This window comes from Podarcis melisellensis, assembly GCF_964234715.1.
Source record: "Podarcis melisellensis genome assembly, chromosome: 2".
Lineage (NCBI taxonomy): Eukaryota > Metazoa > Chordata > Lepidosauria > Squamata > Lacertidae > Podarcis > Podarcis melisellensis.
In genome coordinates, this window is record NC_138529.1 from 71,932,771 (window position 1) to 71,948,868 (window position 16,098).

The window sequence follows — 16,098 nt, forward strand, 5'->3', positions numbered from 1 at the left end:
CAAATGATGTTCTTTTAACACTTCCTGCATTGATTCAGAGAAGCACTTTGTTCTCACTAACTGTCCTCCATGTTGATCTTTGCTTTGTGGAGTGTTGTGTTTCGTAATGGAATACTGCACAAAAACCCATCCCACCTCCCCCATGTCTATGAGTGGCTTAGCACAAGGTGCACTACATTTTGCAAGTATTTGGATTTGGGGAGAGCAATTGTCTGGTAGTGTCTTTTCATGCCTCCAATTCAGAGCCAAGGAAACTCATTGCATAAGGTATCTGTGCACAAGCACTGTGTTTAAATGATGTGTTAGCCTTCCTCAATGCTGAAGTAAACCTGGTGCTTGCACAAACAATGAGTCAATTTCCTGATGTGGGTTGTTCATCATAACACTCACCTTGAGACTGTGAAGAGGCCATAAACGAGAGGGTTCTGTGCATTACGGGTGTGAAGGAGGAATACATCCTCTGGAAAGAAACATTGGGGGGGGGGACACATGAGATGAGATGAGGAGGTCTGTGGTTGGCTGCTAGAACCATCTTGAAGACTGAACACAAGGGAGAGCTCTAATCGTAACAATGTCTCCATCCTTATGGCAATTGCAGCTTCAGCTCCAAAAACCCTAACACCACCTAGGCAGGTACTTCAGCAGCTGTTAAGACAGAGTCGGGGGGAACTGGTGGGCAGAACACATCAAATCCTGCTGTATTAGTTATGACCAGAATGGTGTCCTCTGCACTAGAATCCTCTGCACTAGAAAAATTAAAATTCTGTGCCAAGAGTCTTAGCCCAAGATAAGTTGAATTCTATACCCTGGATAAACTAGAAACTAGTGTGTCTTCCCAAACTATTTTGCTTAAAGGGGAATGCATGCATACCTACACACAACTATTAAATGGTAAATAATCAGAAAATAAAGCATCAATTACTAACTGTGCTATGTCTTGTATTAAATAATAAGGGTGTGGGTTGGGTAGTGACTGTGGTGTGCTTTGTTTTTGCTGTTGAAAATAGGGTATCATCAACTGAGTACTTAATGTCTGGTAAAATATTGTTGTGTATTAATGAACCCTCAGTGCTCTTGCAGCAGTGGCCACATTTACCATTTCTGATCACAGTGGACTGCACATTGGAAAAGAGTCCCTCCCCAGAAAGAAGTACAATCACAAGTACTGGTCTGCTCACCTCAGAGTGAAAAGTGCAGGTTTGGTGGAAAAGAGCTTTCAAATTAAGCATACATATGATGATGGCCATCCAACCATTGAGAAAGTAAAATGGAGGAACTTCCTTCCCACAGATTCACCCACTCACTCAAGCAAGGTTCAAGGTGGGGCAGAGAGGAAGCATGGAAAAACAATGCTGAACCAGTACTGCAGGATGCAAGTCAGAGGAAAGAATGAGAGAACGCAAAGCAAACTTACCCAGCTGATCAAAGTGTGTTTCGGTGCCCTGCAGACCTGGAATGGAGCAAACCAGCCGGGCTTTTAGGAATGTGCTCCAACGATTGATGAGGCTGTGCTTCCCACCAACATCATTCTGCCAGCCACAAAGAGGAGCCAGTCAGGACTATAATCTCCTCATCCATTTATGGAAAGCCTATGTCCCTATCCCAAGCTGGAATCAACCCTATCATGGTCACACAACTGGCGTGTCTTAAAACTTCGGATGATTAGAATTGTCCAGCCCTTCTGGCAGAAGTGGAACACCCAAAGGGCCATTTCCCCCTACTTCAATGCAGAAGGAAATCCTATGGAGTCCCAAGTCAACATGGGATTGCAACTGCAACATGGATGCAACCTCAGGCTGGTTCTCAATGCACACTTTCTGATTTCAAGGTGGTTGTTCTGCCTGATGAAAAGAATGCTTATCAGATGAGTACCATGTTCCAAGACACAGGGAGAAGGAAAATTATCCACATTGGAAGCTGCAGAACAGGGATGGGAAGCCACTGGCTCTCCAGACTACAACTTCCACCATCCCTGACCATTGACTATACTGGCTGGGGCTGATGTGAGTTGGAGTCTTCATCAAGCACAAACTCTGTATGCACAATGAAAGTATATTGAACACTAAATATCTCAAAACAATGTGTACTATAACACAAAATAATACAAAGTCAAAGAATATATGTACCAGACTCAAATCAATATTTGAGATATATATGCAATCTTACAAATTTGATGTTACCAAGTTCAAGAGTGAGTTGTGTGAGTTGGAGTCCATCAACATCTAGAAATACAGAGGTTCCCAACTCCCATCATAAGAGGAGGAACAAAAGATTTTATGTACCCAGCATCTGGGTACCAGTGTCACTCTGAGAAGGATTCACATTCAGACAAAAAGCAGGTCATCCCACTGGGGTGGGGAGGTAGCGCTCAGTATCCCTTTCTGGCCTGTTAAAAGCATGATCATAATAGCAAACACTAAATATTCAAACCAGCAAGCAATGGTTCCTATAGGCTGAGTTGATTCTTTGAATCACAGCTGGGTTGTCCAGTTGACTCCCCTCACTGACCTTGCAGACCCGTGCCACCCGGGTATAGATGCGCCTTCTCTCCCACTGTCCAGCTTCCACTGCAGTCTCCCGGAAAAAGAAGTACACCTTATCATCATCATGGTTGTAGGTGTCGGGAATAGCATAGGCACCAATAAACACAGGCTCTGCAAGGAGGGAAATTCAGTTAAAAGTCAAAGGATCACATAATTTTAGAGTTGGAAGGGATTCCAAGGTCACCCCTGCAATGCAAAAATCAAGGAGTCACAGCTACAATTCAGTTAAAAATTGCTGACATAACAATATATATACCTGTATATGTATGAATAAATGATTTTTAAAAATCAAGGTAACAATAAAAGAGGATAACTACGGTTGCAAAAAAAAAAATCAAAAGAAAACTCACAATTATGAAAATCGTGGGCTACCTGTCCTTTTTTTGCCAGCTGAGGCAGGAAGGTGTTGCTACCCTGGCTGCTGCCCTGCTGCTGAAGCCCCCCTTTCCAGGGTAGCATGGCTATAGGAGCAGAGGCTTCTGGTGATATCTTGCCCCACATTTTTATGTCCCACACATTCCTCCACAATCCCTCTGAATGTAGAGTGGCTCAGGGAAACATTTCTACCCATCTCCTGTTCTCTGGTCAATCAGTTCTCTGCACTACTCAGTCAATCTCAGTACAGAAGTATCACTATCACCAAGAGATCCCACCCATTTCTCTCCAGGCAGAAAAAACTATTGAGTTAATTTGTGTGCCAATGTAAATCTGTTCATCCATTTTGGATTTTGTTGTTTAAAGACTGAGTTTAATATACAAAACAGACCTAAAACCTTTCCCTCAACTTGCTTTGCTTGGAAAGAAGGACATGTCTGCTTCACCAATTGCACATAAAGAACTTTTAATATTCCTCCACATGCATGGAAATGACCATGCAATGGGCATGGACAGTAGCCCTGGCTGAAAAGCTGACATGCCAAATTCATGCTACCAAAGGGAATTCTAACCCCCATCCTTTCTATAATGTATGGCAACTGTTTTCATTATTATATGGGCCAAGAAGAATATGTTTATAACTCCCTGAGATCTCATGGTAATACATGTAAATATTTTTTGGAGTGAACTGTAAGAATTTGGTTTTATATTTTTAGGCGATGGGGTTGAAGTGTTGTGAGTTATCCTCCCTTCTGTTATCATGATGGCAACACAGTCACATTAGCTGGTTTAGGTTCCACATCCTTGCTGTATCACTCTGTAGTTGAAGAGCTACAAGCACAATAATGGCAGACTTGTTGGCTAACAGAGATCATATTCTGAGCAGCTGCTTCTGCCATCACCCACTTACCATTTAACCAGTAATCCTGGTTCTGTTCTGTCCGGATGTAGTTCTGGTCAACCCTGTCAAGCTGTGTACGGAAAAAAGCAGCACTGCTGCCCATGAAGTCAACAGAAGTGCCTGTATAAAACTCCCCATCTGTCAAATCCAAAAAAGAAAAAATATATATTGGCAGAAAACCTACATTCCAGATCTCTAAGGAAGTTTATTTCGCTTCATGCCTAAACTCTTCACATTTTAAGTAAGAAAAATAATATTGGGCTAACAATTTATGTATGATTGCTCTCTGACGCTGCCTCAGTGTTCAACAAATAGAAAAGTCCTCACTCAGTAAGGAGATGCATTAATGGGAAAGAGGATTAATATATCAGAGACAGGGGTGCGCAAGAACGTTTTGCTGTTGTAGGCAAAATGCCCTGTTGATGCTCTGCCAACACTGCTCCCAACAGATTTGGACCTCCTCCCTGCCCTTGCCACAGTGCCTGCACTGCTATCTGCACCGCCACCACAACTGCACCCTTGCCACAATACTACAGTGGTGGTGAGGGTGCCATGTTAGGGCAAAGGCATTGGACATTGTGGCAGCAGCAGTGGTGGCATGGGTGAAGCTGTGGCAGGGCTTCCAGTGGTGGAGCGGATGGATCTGCTGCCTGAAACAATTTTTTTTGCCTTGACCCATGGAAGTGCTGGCCTTGACCAGAGAGTGGGGAACCTTTATCCACATGAGGACCACATTCCCTTCTGGGTGACCTGTGGGGAGGGGGGCACATGCCAGTTGTGGGCAGAGCAGGAGTAAAGTCACCAGAGCAATGAATGTGCATTTTAGTCTTTTGAACAGGGTTAGTTTCTTCCTGATCACACTTCCTTCTCTATCATCCACGTAGACAAGCAGATAGTTCAGGGGCACATTCCAGCCAGACAGAAACACCCAAGGAGGATGGCAAAATAGGGCTGAGGGGTGTGACTTGGGAGGGGGTGTGGCCTGGGGAGAGTTCCAAGGGCCGGACAGAGAGGAGGGCCACATGTGCTCCCTGTGCTTGAGGTTCCCCATTTCTGCCACTGAAGAAAGGAGGCACACAGAGACAAAGATTGCCAAAGCCACTGCTGGAACTAAACCTGTTAATATATATTGCATTTGTCTATGATCCTAGCATATATTGGGTTGGGTCCACTTGTGCTCTGATTGATCCAGAGAAGGCCTACATTAGTGAAAAGGGGAGGGAGGCCATTTTTGCTTAGTCCCTCTTCCCTCTCCCCCACCTCAAAACATGAAGAAGTTTGGGGGACCTTTTGGAACAGTGTGGTCAGTGGCCTGCAGGATAAAAGAAGATCTGGAAAAATGGATGCTTCTTCTTCCCGACTTTGGGTCCTAGAAGCCTCTGCTGAATCAAATAGCATTCTGTCAGCCAAGGGATGCTATTGGATACAAGAAGCCCTTGTCTAGGTTTTGTGCCTGCTTTCTGTTCACAGTCCCTCTTACCTATGAGCAGCCCAGTGAAAGGCTCATGGGGGCTGTATGGACACTTGCCTCTTCCAGATTCTATGGAGGACGTCACCAGCTGCATAGCTGGCACCACTGGTTCCTGCAGAGGACCATGGAAAAGATTTCATAAGTATCACTGTAAACAGAGCAGGCACGCTCACAGTGGAGATCGTTTTACACGTCAAAGAAATTGGCTCAACAGTCCTGGCTGCTCTCCAGGGAAGCTCCTGAACTAGAGAGTTTTAAGGTGCAGGCTGTTATTTTAACCACCGTCACCACCCCTTTCCACTCTCTTTCCTCACACCCAAACTATTTGCCACAGGAGTATCCTACTGTGGTGCACTTGTCACCTGCAAGTGATACCATTGCAGTGTGGACTGTGTGGATGGTTCTGTAGGGGCTCAAATGGATGGGTGGCATGTGTCATGGGGTTAGGCTAAATTATTTTTGGTCTTCTCCACCTCAAATAGTGACTCAAATAGTCAGCACTGCCTACCTTGCCTTTGGTGCTAAAGTTGTAAAAGTGCTTTAGGCATACTGTGAAGCTTTTCCACAGAGTGGCAGCCTCACAGAAGTTCCAGATTAGTTGTTTTCTCAGTGCTATGGGGCTGCCCTTTACTGAACATACTTGAAAAATTTATTATACAGTTGGAACTCTAATGATGCAGGCCAGGAGAGTTATTTATTTTGCTTCTCTTTACTTTGAAGTGAATAAGAAAAGCCCATCTAGTCCAGCATCTTGTTCTCACAGTGGCCAACAAGACACTTATATGAAATTTGAAAGAGGACTCTCCCAAATTGTGATTCCCAGCAATTGGCATTCAGAGGGCTGAGTCTAGAAAAGCAGAAGGTTAACCTGTTACGTAGATGGTCTGAAGTTGCTCTCTCTTCTTTATACTGTACTTCACATCACCAAAAAGGCCTCAGCCTCCCATGTACATTGTGCATTTATGTGCTTTGGGCTTTCTTGCCCAGTGTGTTTCAGTTCCCATTTCTCTACTGCCCTTTAACACTACCTTTGACTGTTTTTTCACGGATTGCCATTTGCTCGTGATTCAGCAGTAAAGAATGAGTTTTTGCAGGGAAAGCTCCAGAGCAAAAGAAACAACAACATTCAGATATAGAGCTTTAAAGTGTGGACCAGGCCTGGAAAGCATGGAGGAAAGTAAGTGTGGAAAAGCCTTACACATCTTAAACAATCAATTTCCTTAGGAGAGACCATCACCAAAAATTAACAGGATTAATGAGGTGATTGATTTGAAGCTCTTTGAAACCTTGAAATCAGGTATAAAAACACTAAGCAATATGGTGCCCACTTATTATTTGTACTCGTATTGTGCTAATCCAAAGAATTTGGCCTTTGACCAACATAATCCAAAGAGTCAAGAATAGCCTTAAGCCTGTGTCTAGGGTATTATGCCAAAGTCTGACTGGAATTGGCGGGATTGGCCCAAGTGAACAGATTACAGGATTTCACCCACTGCTGGGATGGTTGCCATGGAGTTACTAGAGAGGGCAGAATGCCGGTGTGGAAGTTAATAATACCTGAAGAGAATAAGTGATTGTCTCCTAAATCCCTCATCACTTATTCATTCTGGGTATCTCTACAAAATGTTTTTGTACTGTCTGCAGAAAGAGCAAATGCACAAGACATATTCTGAAAAAGGCTGGAAGAGAGGGCAGCTGTCTTCCTTCCTTACTATGAAAAGCATCAGAAAAGAGTCTCAGTGAAAGAATTCCCTGTTCCTCAGAGAAGCAGGTGATATAGCAAAACACAGGTAAAAATATAATGCTGGCTTTTTTATCTGACGCAAGAAGTCAATACGACAATCATTCCCCTGCTCCCAAATATACAATAGTATGAATAGAGGGAGAAGTTGGATGCAGAAAGAGTTATACCGCATCTAGGTTCCGCTACCTGTAATACTGGCATTGTGGATGCAACTCACCTCCACTCCAGCTCTGAGATATATGAAGGCACATATGGGCTGGTAGGAGCCTGTTCCACATGCAAACACATGGGTGCTGTTGAAATGCTGGAGAAATCGGATAAAATTGGCACATTCCATCTAGTAAAGGAGTCAAAGATGTAAAAGATGGCAGGATTTTACTTGGACATTTTTGGTTTGACCCAGTATTCCCACCATGAAAGGAAAGGAAGTATCTGACTTACAAGCTATTTTCAAGATCTGCATCTAACGGTATTTGCTGGGCGATAGCTGGTTTTCAAAATCTGGTTTTCAAAACCAACATTGCAATATATCGATATATTACGATATCTGAAATAAGGAAGGAGTTATGCAGAGGCAAACAGGACAATGTCCTGGCAACTGCTACTACTTAAGGGTCTAAAACTGAGAAATGGTGATATTATCAATCGCATCATGCTGGTGAGTTATTGCGATGTTTAACTGGTGAGTTATCGCAATGCTGAAAACCAAATATCGCCTAGCCCTTACACAAATTGTGATTCAGCAATATATTGCCAGCTATAATATTATGAAACAATTATCATGATGTGAACTTCAAACTGATTTTGGACGATATATTGATATGTTGCCCAGCCCTACAAGCTACTGATGCTGGATTGAGGCCATAGCCTGATTTACTCATCTACTTACCATTTGAGAAGTTGTTCCTGCCTGTGCACATCCACAAATAACTAAACGAATGTCTTTATACAGTGGTACCTCGGGTTACATACGCTTCAGGTTACAGACGCTTCAGGTTACAGACTCCGCTAACCCAGAAATAGTACATCGGGTTAAGAACTTTGCTTCAGGATGAAAACAGAAATCATGCAGCGGCGGCGCAGCAGCAGGATGCCCCATTAGCTACAGTGGTGCTTCAGGTTAAGAACGGACCTCCGGAACGAATTAAGTACGTAACCAGGGGTACCACTGGTTCTTAGCTACAATCCTATATCCTATACTTACATGGGAGTAAGCCTCAGTGAATTATAGACTATTAATTGTCCATTTGCATGAATGGCTTTAGAGCGTGTAAGAATGGTTTTTTGTTTTTAGGATTTATGGTTTTTGTAGTATTATCTCATTTTTGTGTTGTATACTGCTTTGATGGCCTCAGGTTATAAAATAGTTTATAAATTTATAAAATAATGATGGTGGTAATAAAAACATCAACATCAGTTCAGTGGGACTTACTTCTGAGTAAGCATGTATAGGATTGCATTGTAGTTAGTGATCACAGATCATTCAGGAGGCACCTCAACCTAAACCATGGAGCCTAAAGTCCACCATTTTTACCTTAGGATTCTTCCCAGCCCGTCTGCAGTGCTCCATTTGCTCTCTAGGAGCTGGCCAGAAAATCTGGAAGAGAAAACACAACCAAGAATGTGGATGGAATCCATTGCAGCAGTAAGTAGGATATGCACATGGGAAACGAGTTTCAATCACCTAATGAGACGTCCCTTCCACTTTTCTCCCCACACTCCCTGTATAGCACATGGACCAAATCCTGATGGCTGTTTTCTGTTTTTCTCCCTTCCCACCCCACCCCAAAGCAACCTCCTTCGGCACTCTGACCTTCTGCGGTTCTTTGTTGGGGCTGTCAAGGTTGAGCAAAAAGATGTGGTCCTTAGCGCCTGCCATCAGCCATGCCCTCTTTTCGTCCACAAGTAGTGTCTGGAGTGCCAGCTCATCCTCAGAGTCCAAGAGCAGCTGAGAGCTGTTTGATCTCAGGAGGTCTATAAGGTGGAGCATGCAAACAGAAATATGACGATGGTGGGCTCATCCACACTTCTACCTGTACCCTGCCTAAAATGCACAGGTGGGTCCAAGTAGTTTTCTGCTTTCTCATGCTTTCTAGGTCCGGGTCTGTGTGGTTTTGCCTTTGCCCTGCCACTTTCCCCCAGAAAACCCACTCTTTAGCAAGGAATCATAACAAATGCTAATATGCGGGAAACCCAGTTGCCACGCCTGCTCACTCTCTCCTAAGAACGATTTTCGGAAGCCGAAAGTCTGGTGCTGCTTCTGTGGCTTCCAATTGGCTGCAGGATGCTCCTGCAGCCAATCAGAAGCCGTGCCTTGGTTTTCGAATGGTTCCAGGAGTCAAACAGACTCCCGGAAGGCATTCTGTTAGAGAACCAAGGTACGACTGTACTTTTGTCCATTTACTGTATTTATTTTCCCCAATTTGAACTATAAAATGGTGATTTTCTTGAGTCAAAATGAGAGTACACCTAAACATTTTTTAAAGAAAAAACCTCCACTGATAATCATAATAATGCAAAGAGCATTGATGAAAGACAAGAGATCGGGCCAGTATGGTTAAAAAAATTTAAAAGTCAGGGCTCTGAGAATGGAATGCTAGTGGGGGAATAGCCAAGAAGAGACACAGTAAAGTGTTAGAAGTTGGTTACTTTCCTGAATATGTTTTCTTCTTACCAGCTTTGAAGGTCTGAGTCAATCATAGGAGCGGGGCTGCAGCTCTTTAAAGAAGAGTTTGGATTTGATATTCCGCTTTATCACTACCCTAAGGAGTCTCAGAGTGGCTAACATTCTCCTTTCCCTTCCTCTCCCACAACAAACACTCTGTGAGGTGAGTGAGGCTGAGAGACTTCAAAGAAGTGTGACTAGCTCAAGGTCACCAGGAGCAGAGACGTGAACCAGATTCACCAGATTACGAGACTACCGCTCTTAACCACTACACCACACAGGCCTATATAAAGGCACAACTGCCTATATTGTGGTGTGGGTGCAATATTAGTGTAGAACACTGACAGGAACAATAAGTAACCCATCAAGGGATACAGTGTGTAGACTTTGCACTCTCTATGTGCAATTGTTGCTGGAGACAGATTGCATGTCACATGGAAATTAACTGATCCACATCACTTTAAAAAAAACAAAAACATACCAGGGTAACCAGACTAAAAGCAGAGAACCATGTCTGAGAACCTTTATTGCTAAGTATACTTTCTTTCTGGCTCTTTTATTCGTTCCGTTTTCATTTGGGCAAGGGAGCCATGAGACAGAAACTGTGTGATGCTGTAGGGTAGACCCATCGCCCTTTGGCATATGTCCCTTCCATCCCATAGAAAGGTGGAGTCTGGCTGGGAGTGGGAGGGGAGACATGGCCATCCTCTTAGCAGCAGTTCAATAGGGATGAGCAGTGTTAGTGTGAAAGAGAATGAAAGTGTTATTGTATTATTGGGGCTGATTTTACACAAAAACTTCGGGAAGCAAGCTTTTGAGTTGGGCAGAATGCTTTCTCAAACAAAAGAAGGCTCCAAAACAAGGAACAAAAACAAGGAAACCTACCATGTTTTCATTCAATGCTTCTGTTTTTCTAGCTGTGATGACTGCTATTTAAACAGAGAAAGAAAAAGGTCTGCCCCTCCTTGTGCTCTTGCCACTTCACTGGGCCCCACAATCCTGACACTCCCTATTGACAAGACTAAGAAAGCCATCGTCTTGCTGCTGTGGTGGGCTATTGTTTTTGGCCTTATTCTCTCAAGCACATCTTTCCTTTGCACTCCCTGCCTTGAGTTTTCTCATTTCCTTTTGGCCAGCCCATCTGTTTCTTTCTCCCTCCCACCTATTCTACTCCCAGGGTGGAGGGCGCCTCCAAGGACTTTCCAAATGTAAACCCCGTCATTCCTTGTATCCTTGAACTTGGTTTGATATCTGTGAGTCACACCTCCTGCCATTGTCTTCATTGCCCCTTGGTCCTCTGCAAGCTGGGAACTTCCTTTTAGCTGAGACCAAATATTAAGCGTTTTTCTAGCATGTCTGACCCTAGTACACACTTTGAAGTTCTATTCCTATCCAGCTAAAGCCTCTCAGCTGTTTGCTTTTCAAAGAAAGCCAGATCGATTTGTTTAATTTTTGTGGCCTGTTATCACTGCTGGCAGTATATCTGAAACCCTGTGCTTTGGAAATGTTTGGCCCCATTGCAGACCACATTAATCTGGTGGTCTCTTTTTGTCTAAGTTTGCTTTCTATCACCCCATCCTAAAACCTCCATCTGTCAAACCACTTTCAGCTCTCTTTAAATCTATTGTTTATCTCCACTCTCTGAGTTCTAGTCAAGGAAATTAACTCTACCTTGAATTAGCAGTAATGCATCAAAGCTCCACTGCACCCATTAACTGGTACTTCCCTTGTAAATAAGATCCACCCGACTGTCTTGCATTTCTCTTATTGATCCTGCCTTTGGTTGTCTCCAGACTGCCTGCATTTTGTGGGAGAGATTGGCGTGCATAATGGAAATTTAGGCTTGTGCAATTAAATAGGATTAAAATGCTCTGTTGTCCTAGCACAACAAATTCAGATTATTTTAAATGACATTTTGTGGTTAGGAGTGATGTGGAAATGTACTGAAAAGTGTGGAATGAAGCGATGATTAATGAGAAGATACATAAACACTGCACAAGCAAATTAGAATGAATGCCCCTTGCTGTATATCCTTCCCACAAACAAATCAGGATGAACGCTCAATAAAGACAAGATACAGTCCTACTTTGAATCCTGAACGCCTTGGTACTCGGACGTTTTGGCTCCCGAACGCTGCAAACCTGGAAGTGAGTTTTCTGGTTTGCGAACGTTCTTTGGAACCCAAATGTCTGACGGGGCTTCCGCGGCTTCCAACTGGCTGCAGGCAGGGGCGTAGCAAGGGAGATGCAGTAGGTGCAGCCTGCCCCTGGTGACCCCACTGAGGGAGGTCACAAAATGGTGGCAGCACTCACCGTGGGGCCTGCAGCGCGCCTGAGCCACACGTCTCTCCTGGGAGCGATGTAGTGGCTTGAGCACCCACAGGCTCTGTGCTGCCCCAAACAGTCTGCCCGTTGCCTCCCCCTCAGTTGTAGGGCGGCTGAGTGGGAGGAGGCAGGCAGACTCCTCTGAGGCTGTGCTGTGCCCCCGTGGGCGGCTGGCCCCGCCCCCAGGGACAGGGCACAGGGCACATGAGCTGCCCAAGGTACCCAATCGGCTTGCTCCACTGCTGGCTGCAGGAGCTTCCTGCAGCCAATCAGAAGCCGTGCTTTGGTTTCTGAACATTTTGGAAGTCAAACGGACTTCCGGAACGGATTCCATTTTACTTCCAAGGTATGACTGTATAGTCTAATCTCCATGTAGTTCTTTTTGTCCAAAACATGTTATGAATATTGGATGTATCTAATTTTTTTCTCTCAGCACTATTACTTCCAAAGTAGCACTTTGCCGGGGTTGGTTGTCACTTTAAAAAAACGTACCTCTCACAAAATTTCAGTGAATATAATAGTCATGATAAGCAGAAAATAAGCTGGCGCACTTCCACCCATCACTGCACCCACAGGCCAGAAAAGTTTGCACATATAAAATTACCGTACTGCATGTTACAGCTCTGATTAGAAGTACTGGGCTTATGTCAAGGGGGAAAAAGATTGCAGCCACCACACAATGTCTAGAAAATTGCTGCAAAAGAAAAAAAGAAGCAAAATTTCACTGGTCTTATCAGCCCTAAAAAGGACTTCATAGACACAATATTTCCTGAGCTGCTTCTTTTTTAAGGGTATATGAAGTATTGGAGCATTTCTAGAGGGTAGAAGGGCTACTCATTGTTTTGCTCTTGATGTTTTAGGTGCTTCAGGAGACAGAGGCAACACTGTTGTGTGGAGCCCTCTCTGTTCAACAAAGGCATACCACAAAAAGTCTGAGTGCTGTAGAGAGAATTGCCTTGCCCTTTGCCTTTCTGGTATACAGGTTTTGGTTAGAGAACTGCATCACACCATTTAGAGAAGTGTGAATTTTGAGGAATAGTTGTGTTTTTATTTTTATTGTTTTGGGAGTGCAAATTAGGTAGGCTCACATTAAAACGCAAATCAAACCAATTCCTCTCCCTTCCCTACCACTGTCCAATGTATCTTTGTGATGTTTGAGGCCACTGCATTTCACATAAAACTATCGCATTCAATGTGCCAACCAGTTTGTGGTGTTGACAGTATCATACTTACTCTCATCTACAAGTTTGCCACTTGAAGAAGAAAAAAGAGAGAAGCAAAATCTCTGCCATACAAGCTAATTGGAAAAAAATGTCTAGATCCTCTGAATTGGTTGGCATTCGTCTGTCTTGGGAAACAATAGAAAAGTGCACCTTTGGGGGATCCTCTAGATCCCAACAGAATAAGTTAACATCTGCGCATCTATTGTGCTCACCTGGAAGGGCCCAGAGAGTTCACCTGCAAGTCATTTAAGATTAGAAAGTACAAAAGAGCAGAACAAAGAGTCTCAGGTGGACTGTTCATCCTATATTAATGTGGCTTGAATGGATTGCATATATTCAGATGCCTGAGGTAGTAGAAGAGGCTTAACTTTCAGAGAGGGTCACAGGATGAGGATTTTGGATTAGTGAATGTGACAAAGGGGAAGGTGTGTGTGAGAACCCTTAGGTCAGATACGCAGCCTGCATCTGCCTTGTCTTTGTCCTCCTGTGTGGATTAGTTATGGCTCAGGGTGTCCATCCTAGGAACTTACTTGAAAGACTGGCAAGACAAGTCCTACCTTGATATGAGAGGCGGAGGCGGGGGACCCACTGCTTCCAGGGAGTACCGTTCTCAACTGTCAGCAAAACAACCCAAGCCACTAGGACTACGTTGGTGGTGAAGCAGCAGCACCTACAGAAAGTCAAGCTGATCATCCCCTCGCCACAGTCAATAATTCCTATGTCAGCAATAACGTCTTGCTCATAGATGCATTTTCTTGCCAGAGAGAGTCACCTGAAAGATAAATGGAAAAGATTCCTTACTAGACTCACAGGTGCTAGGAGATCTAGTGAATGTAGCCCAGTCATTCATTGTCCCAATTCCCCTTTTCTTCCATCGTGAACCTTTCTGGGTGGGCTGGATCTGGCTACGTTTCTGATCTAGAAATATATTGGTAGCTAGCATATGAGAAGTGTAAATACTCAGGATGTTTAGGTTAAAACTACCATTTCAGTTACTTTAAGTGTGGGCCCCTCTGCATTCTGCTTTAAAGCAGAGGCTTTTCCTTCTGTTGAACAAAATGTCAAAATATTTCAGTTTTTCCTCTTTGTGACTGACTTATTTTCCTTTGTCCCGGTTCAGCCTTGGCAAGCTGCTATCCTGGCAACATGGATCCTGTCAGATTGTGGATAATTAAAAAAGGATGCACTTGTCTTGCCAAGATTGAAACCTGATCTTATGCATATTTATTTGGGAATAACGGTCTAACTCAGGGATGGGGAGCCTGCAGCTCTCTCTATTCAATAATATTGAATACTGCACCTCCCATCATCCCTGCATTGGCCATTCTGGATGGGACTGATGGGAGTCCAATCCCATTGGTCCAAATCAGCATGGCCAATGCTCAGGGATTATGGGAGGTTCAGTCACTGGAGAGCCACAGGTTCCCCATTGTGGGTCTAATTGTGACAGTGACTAAATGTGACTCATACATTTGAACATGGTTTGTGCTGGAGATGTATAAAGTGGGAGGTGAGCAGTAGGTGTAAAAAGGATGCCCTACTTTTCTCCTTTGATATACCTGTCCATGAATGAATTTCTCTAAGCAGACTCCCTTCTGATCTCAGAGATTAGCCAAAGGAAAAAGCAGTCCCTGCCCATTCTACACAAGAAATTGCCCCTTTTTATAGTTATTCAATGGATTTTATAAAAAGAAAACACATGGGCCTGCTATGTCACATTTAGTTACCTACTAAAGTCCTGCTGAATGCAGTAGAACATACTTCACAAGGTTGTAGATTACAACTATATGTTTCTATAAACTTGGGAGAGGGGTACAGGACTGTGGCCCTCTAGATGTTGTTGGGACTCTAGCTCCTATCCATTGGTCACACTGGCTGGGGTTGATGAGAGTTGTGGTCCAAAAACATCTGGAGGGCCACAGGTTCTGTACTACAAACACTGAAATGTTTGCCAGAGGCAGGAAGTTCATTCTGACATTTTGTTCCATAAGGCTTGTGTTTGGAGATGACCCAGAGTGAAAGTAGATTCTGGCTCTCATTCTAAGGAAGAAAATAAGTTCAAATGTAAGCAGGGAGGCCACAAAAGGGGCAGAGGAAACAGGAAGAACAGGTACAAACATGGTGCTTCCATGCCTTGTATACTATTGAAGGATGTTATGATCAGTCCATCAGTTAATATAAACTCTTCGTATGAGTATGGAAAGGTCCAGGTCGTTAGGATAAAGGAAGATGCCTGATGAAATTTGTCCTATTTTGGTGGCATCAAATTGTGAATGTTTTTCAGTGCTCAAAATCTATTTATACCAAGTGGGGGGAAATGTCCACATATGTCTCCAAATGAAGACTACATTTCTAAAAGTAGGATTTTGAAAACTGGCCACCAAAATCTTTGTGCTTAAAACAGTGTTTCCCAATGTGGGCAATACTGCCCCCTGGGAGGTGCTGGAACAATCCAGGGGAGCAGTGGTAGTCTCAGGTGCAATTGAGGGGGGGCACTGAATAATGCTAAGGGGGTGGTGGAAGCATAAGGAAAGAGTAGAAGAAAATGATATTTGGAAAAACCATTTGTACATGTTTCATCTGTTGTGTAATGACACTTATTGCCAGGTCAGATGCCAGCCCCGTAAGATTTAGGCAGAAATATAGATACATAAAAGAACACAAATTTGTCACTGCATCTTCCTGTTCGTTCACTTAAAGAAGGTAGATTTCCAGAAGGCTCTGAGGTTTGTTTGTTTTTTCTGAAAAGGGGTCAGTTTGGGATCCTCTGCCTTAGACAATAAAGGAAGGTATTAGGAGAGTAAGCAAGGTAAAGGTAAATGACCCCTGGACGGTTAGGTCCAGTCAAAGGC

The 16,098-nt window shown here is 43.7% G+C and overlaps 1 protein-coding gene across 4 annotated transcripts in view; it reads right to left on the reverse strand.

Moving 5' to 3' along the window:
* The window catches only part of LOC309363806 (semaphorin-3D-like), a 48,733-nt gene that overhangs the window by 11,379 nt on the left and 21,256 nt on the right, over window positions 1-16,098 (reverse strand). For 2 of the 4 annotated variants that reach the window (XM_081900269.1, XM_081900268.1), the window contains exons 2-11: window positions 13,804-14,018; window positions 11,786-11,977; window positions 8,848-9,008; window positions 8,569-8,631; window positions 7,252-7,371; window positions 5,300-5,402; window positions 3,829-3,957; window positions 2,509-2,654; window positions 1,415-1,529; window positions 391-460 (exon numbers count right to left, since the gene is read on the reverse strand). In XM_081900269.1, coding sequence (XP_081756395.1) covers window positions 391-460; window positions 1,415-1,529; window positions 2,509-2,654; window positions 3,829-3,957; window positions 5,300-5,402; window positions 7,252-7,371; window positions 8,569-8,631; window positions 8,848-9,008; window positions 11,786-11,977; window positions 13,804-13,939 — 1,235 coding nt within the window. In that variant the 5' untranslated portion in view covers window positions 13,940-14,018. Of the gene's footprint in view, window positions 1-390; window positions 461-1,414; window positions 1,530-2,508; window positions 2,655-3,828; window positions 3,958-5,299; window positions 5,403-7,251; window positions 7,372-8,568; window positions 8,632-8,847; window positions 9,009-11,370; window positions 11,498-11,785; window positions 11,978-13,803; window positions 14,019-16,098 lie in introns of those variants that run through there. The other 2 variants (XM_081900271.1, XM_081900270.1) reach the window with 2 other exon arrangements.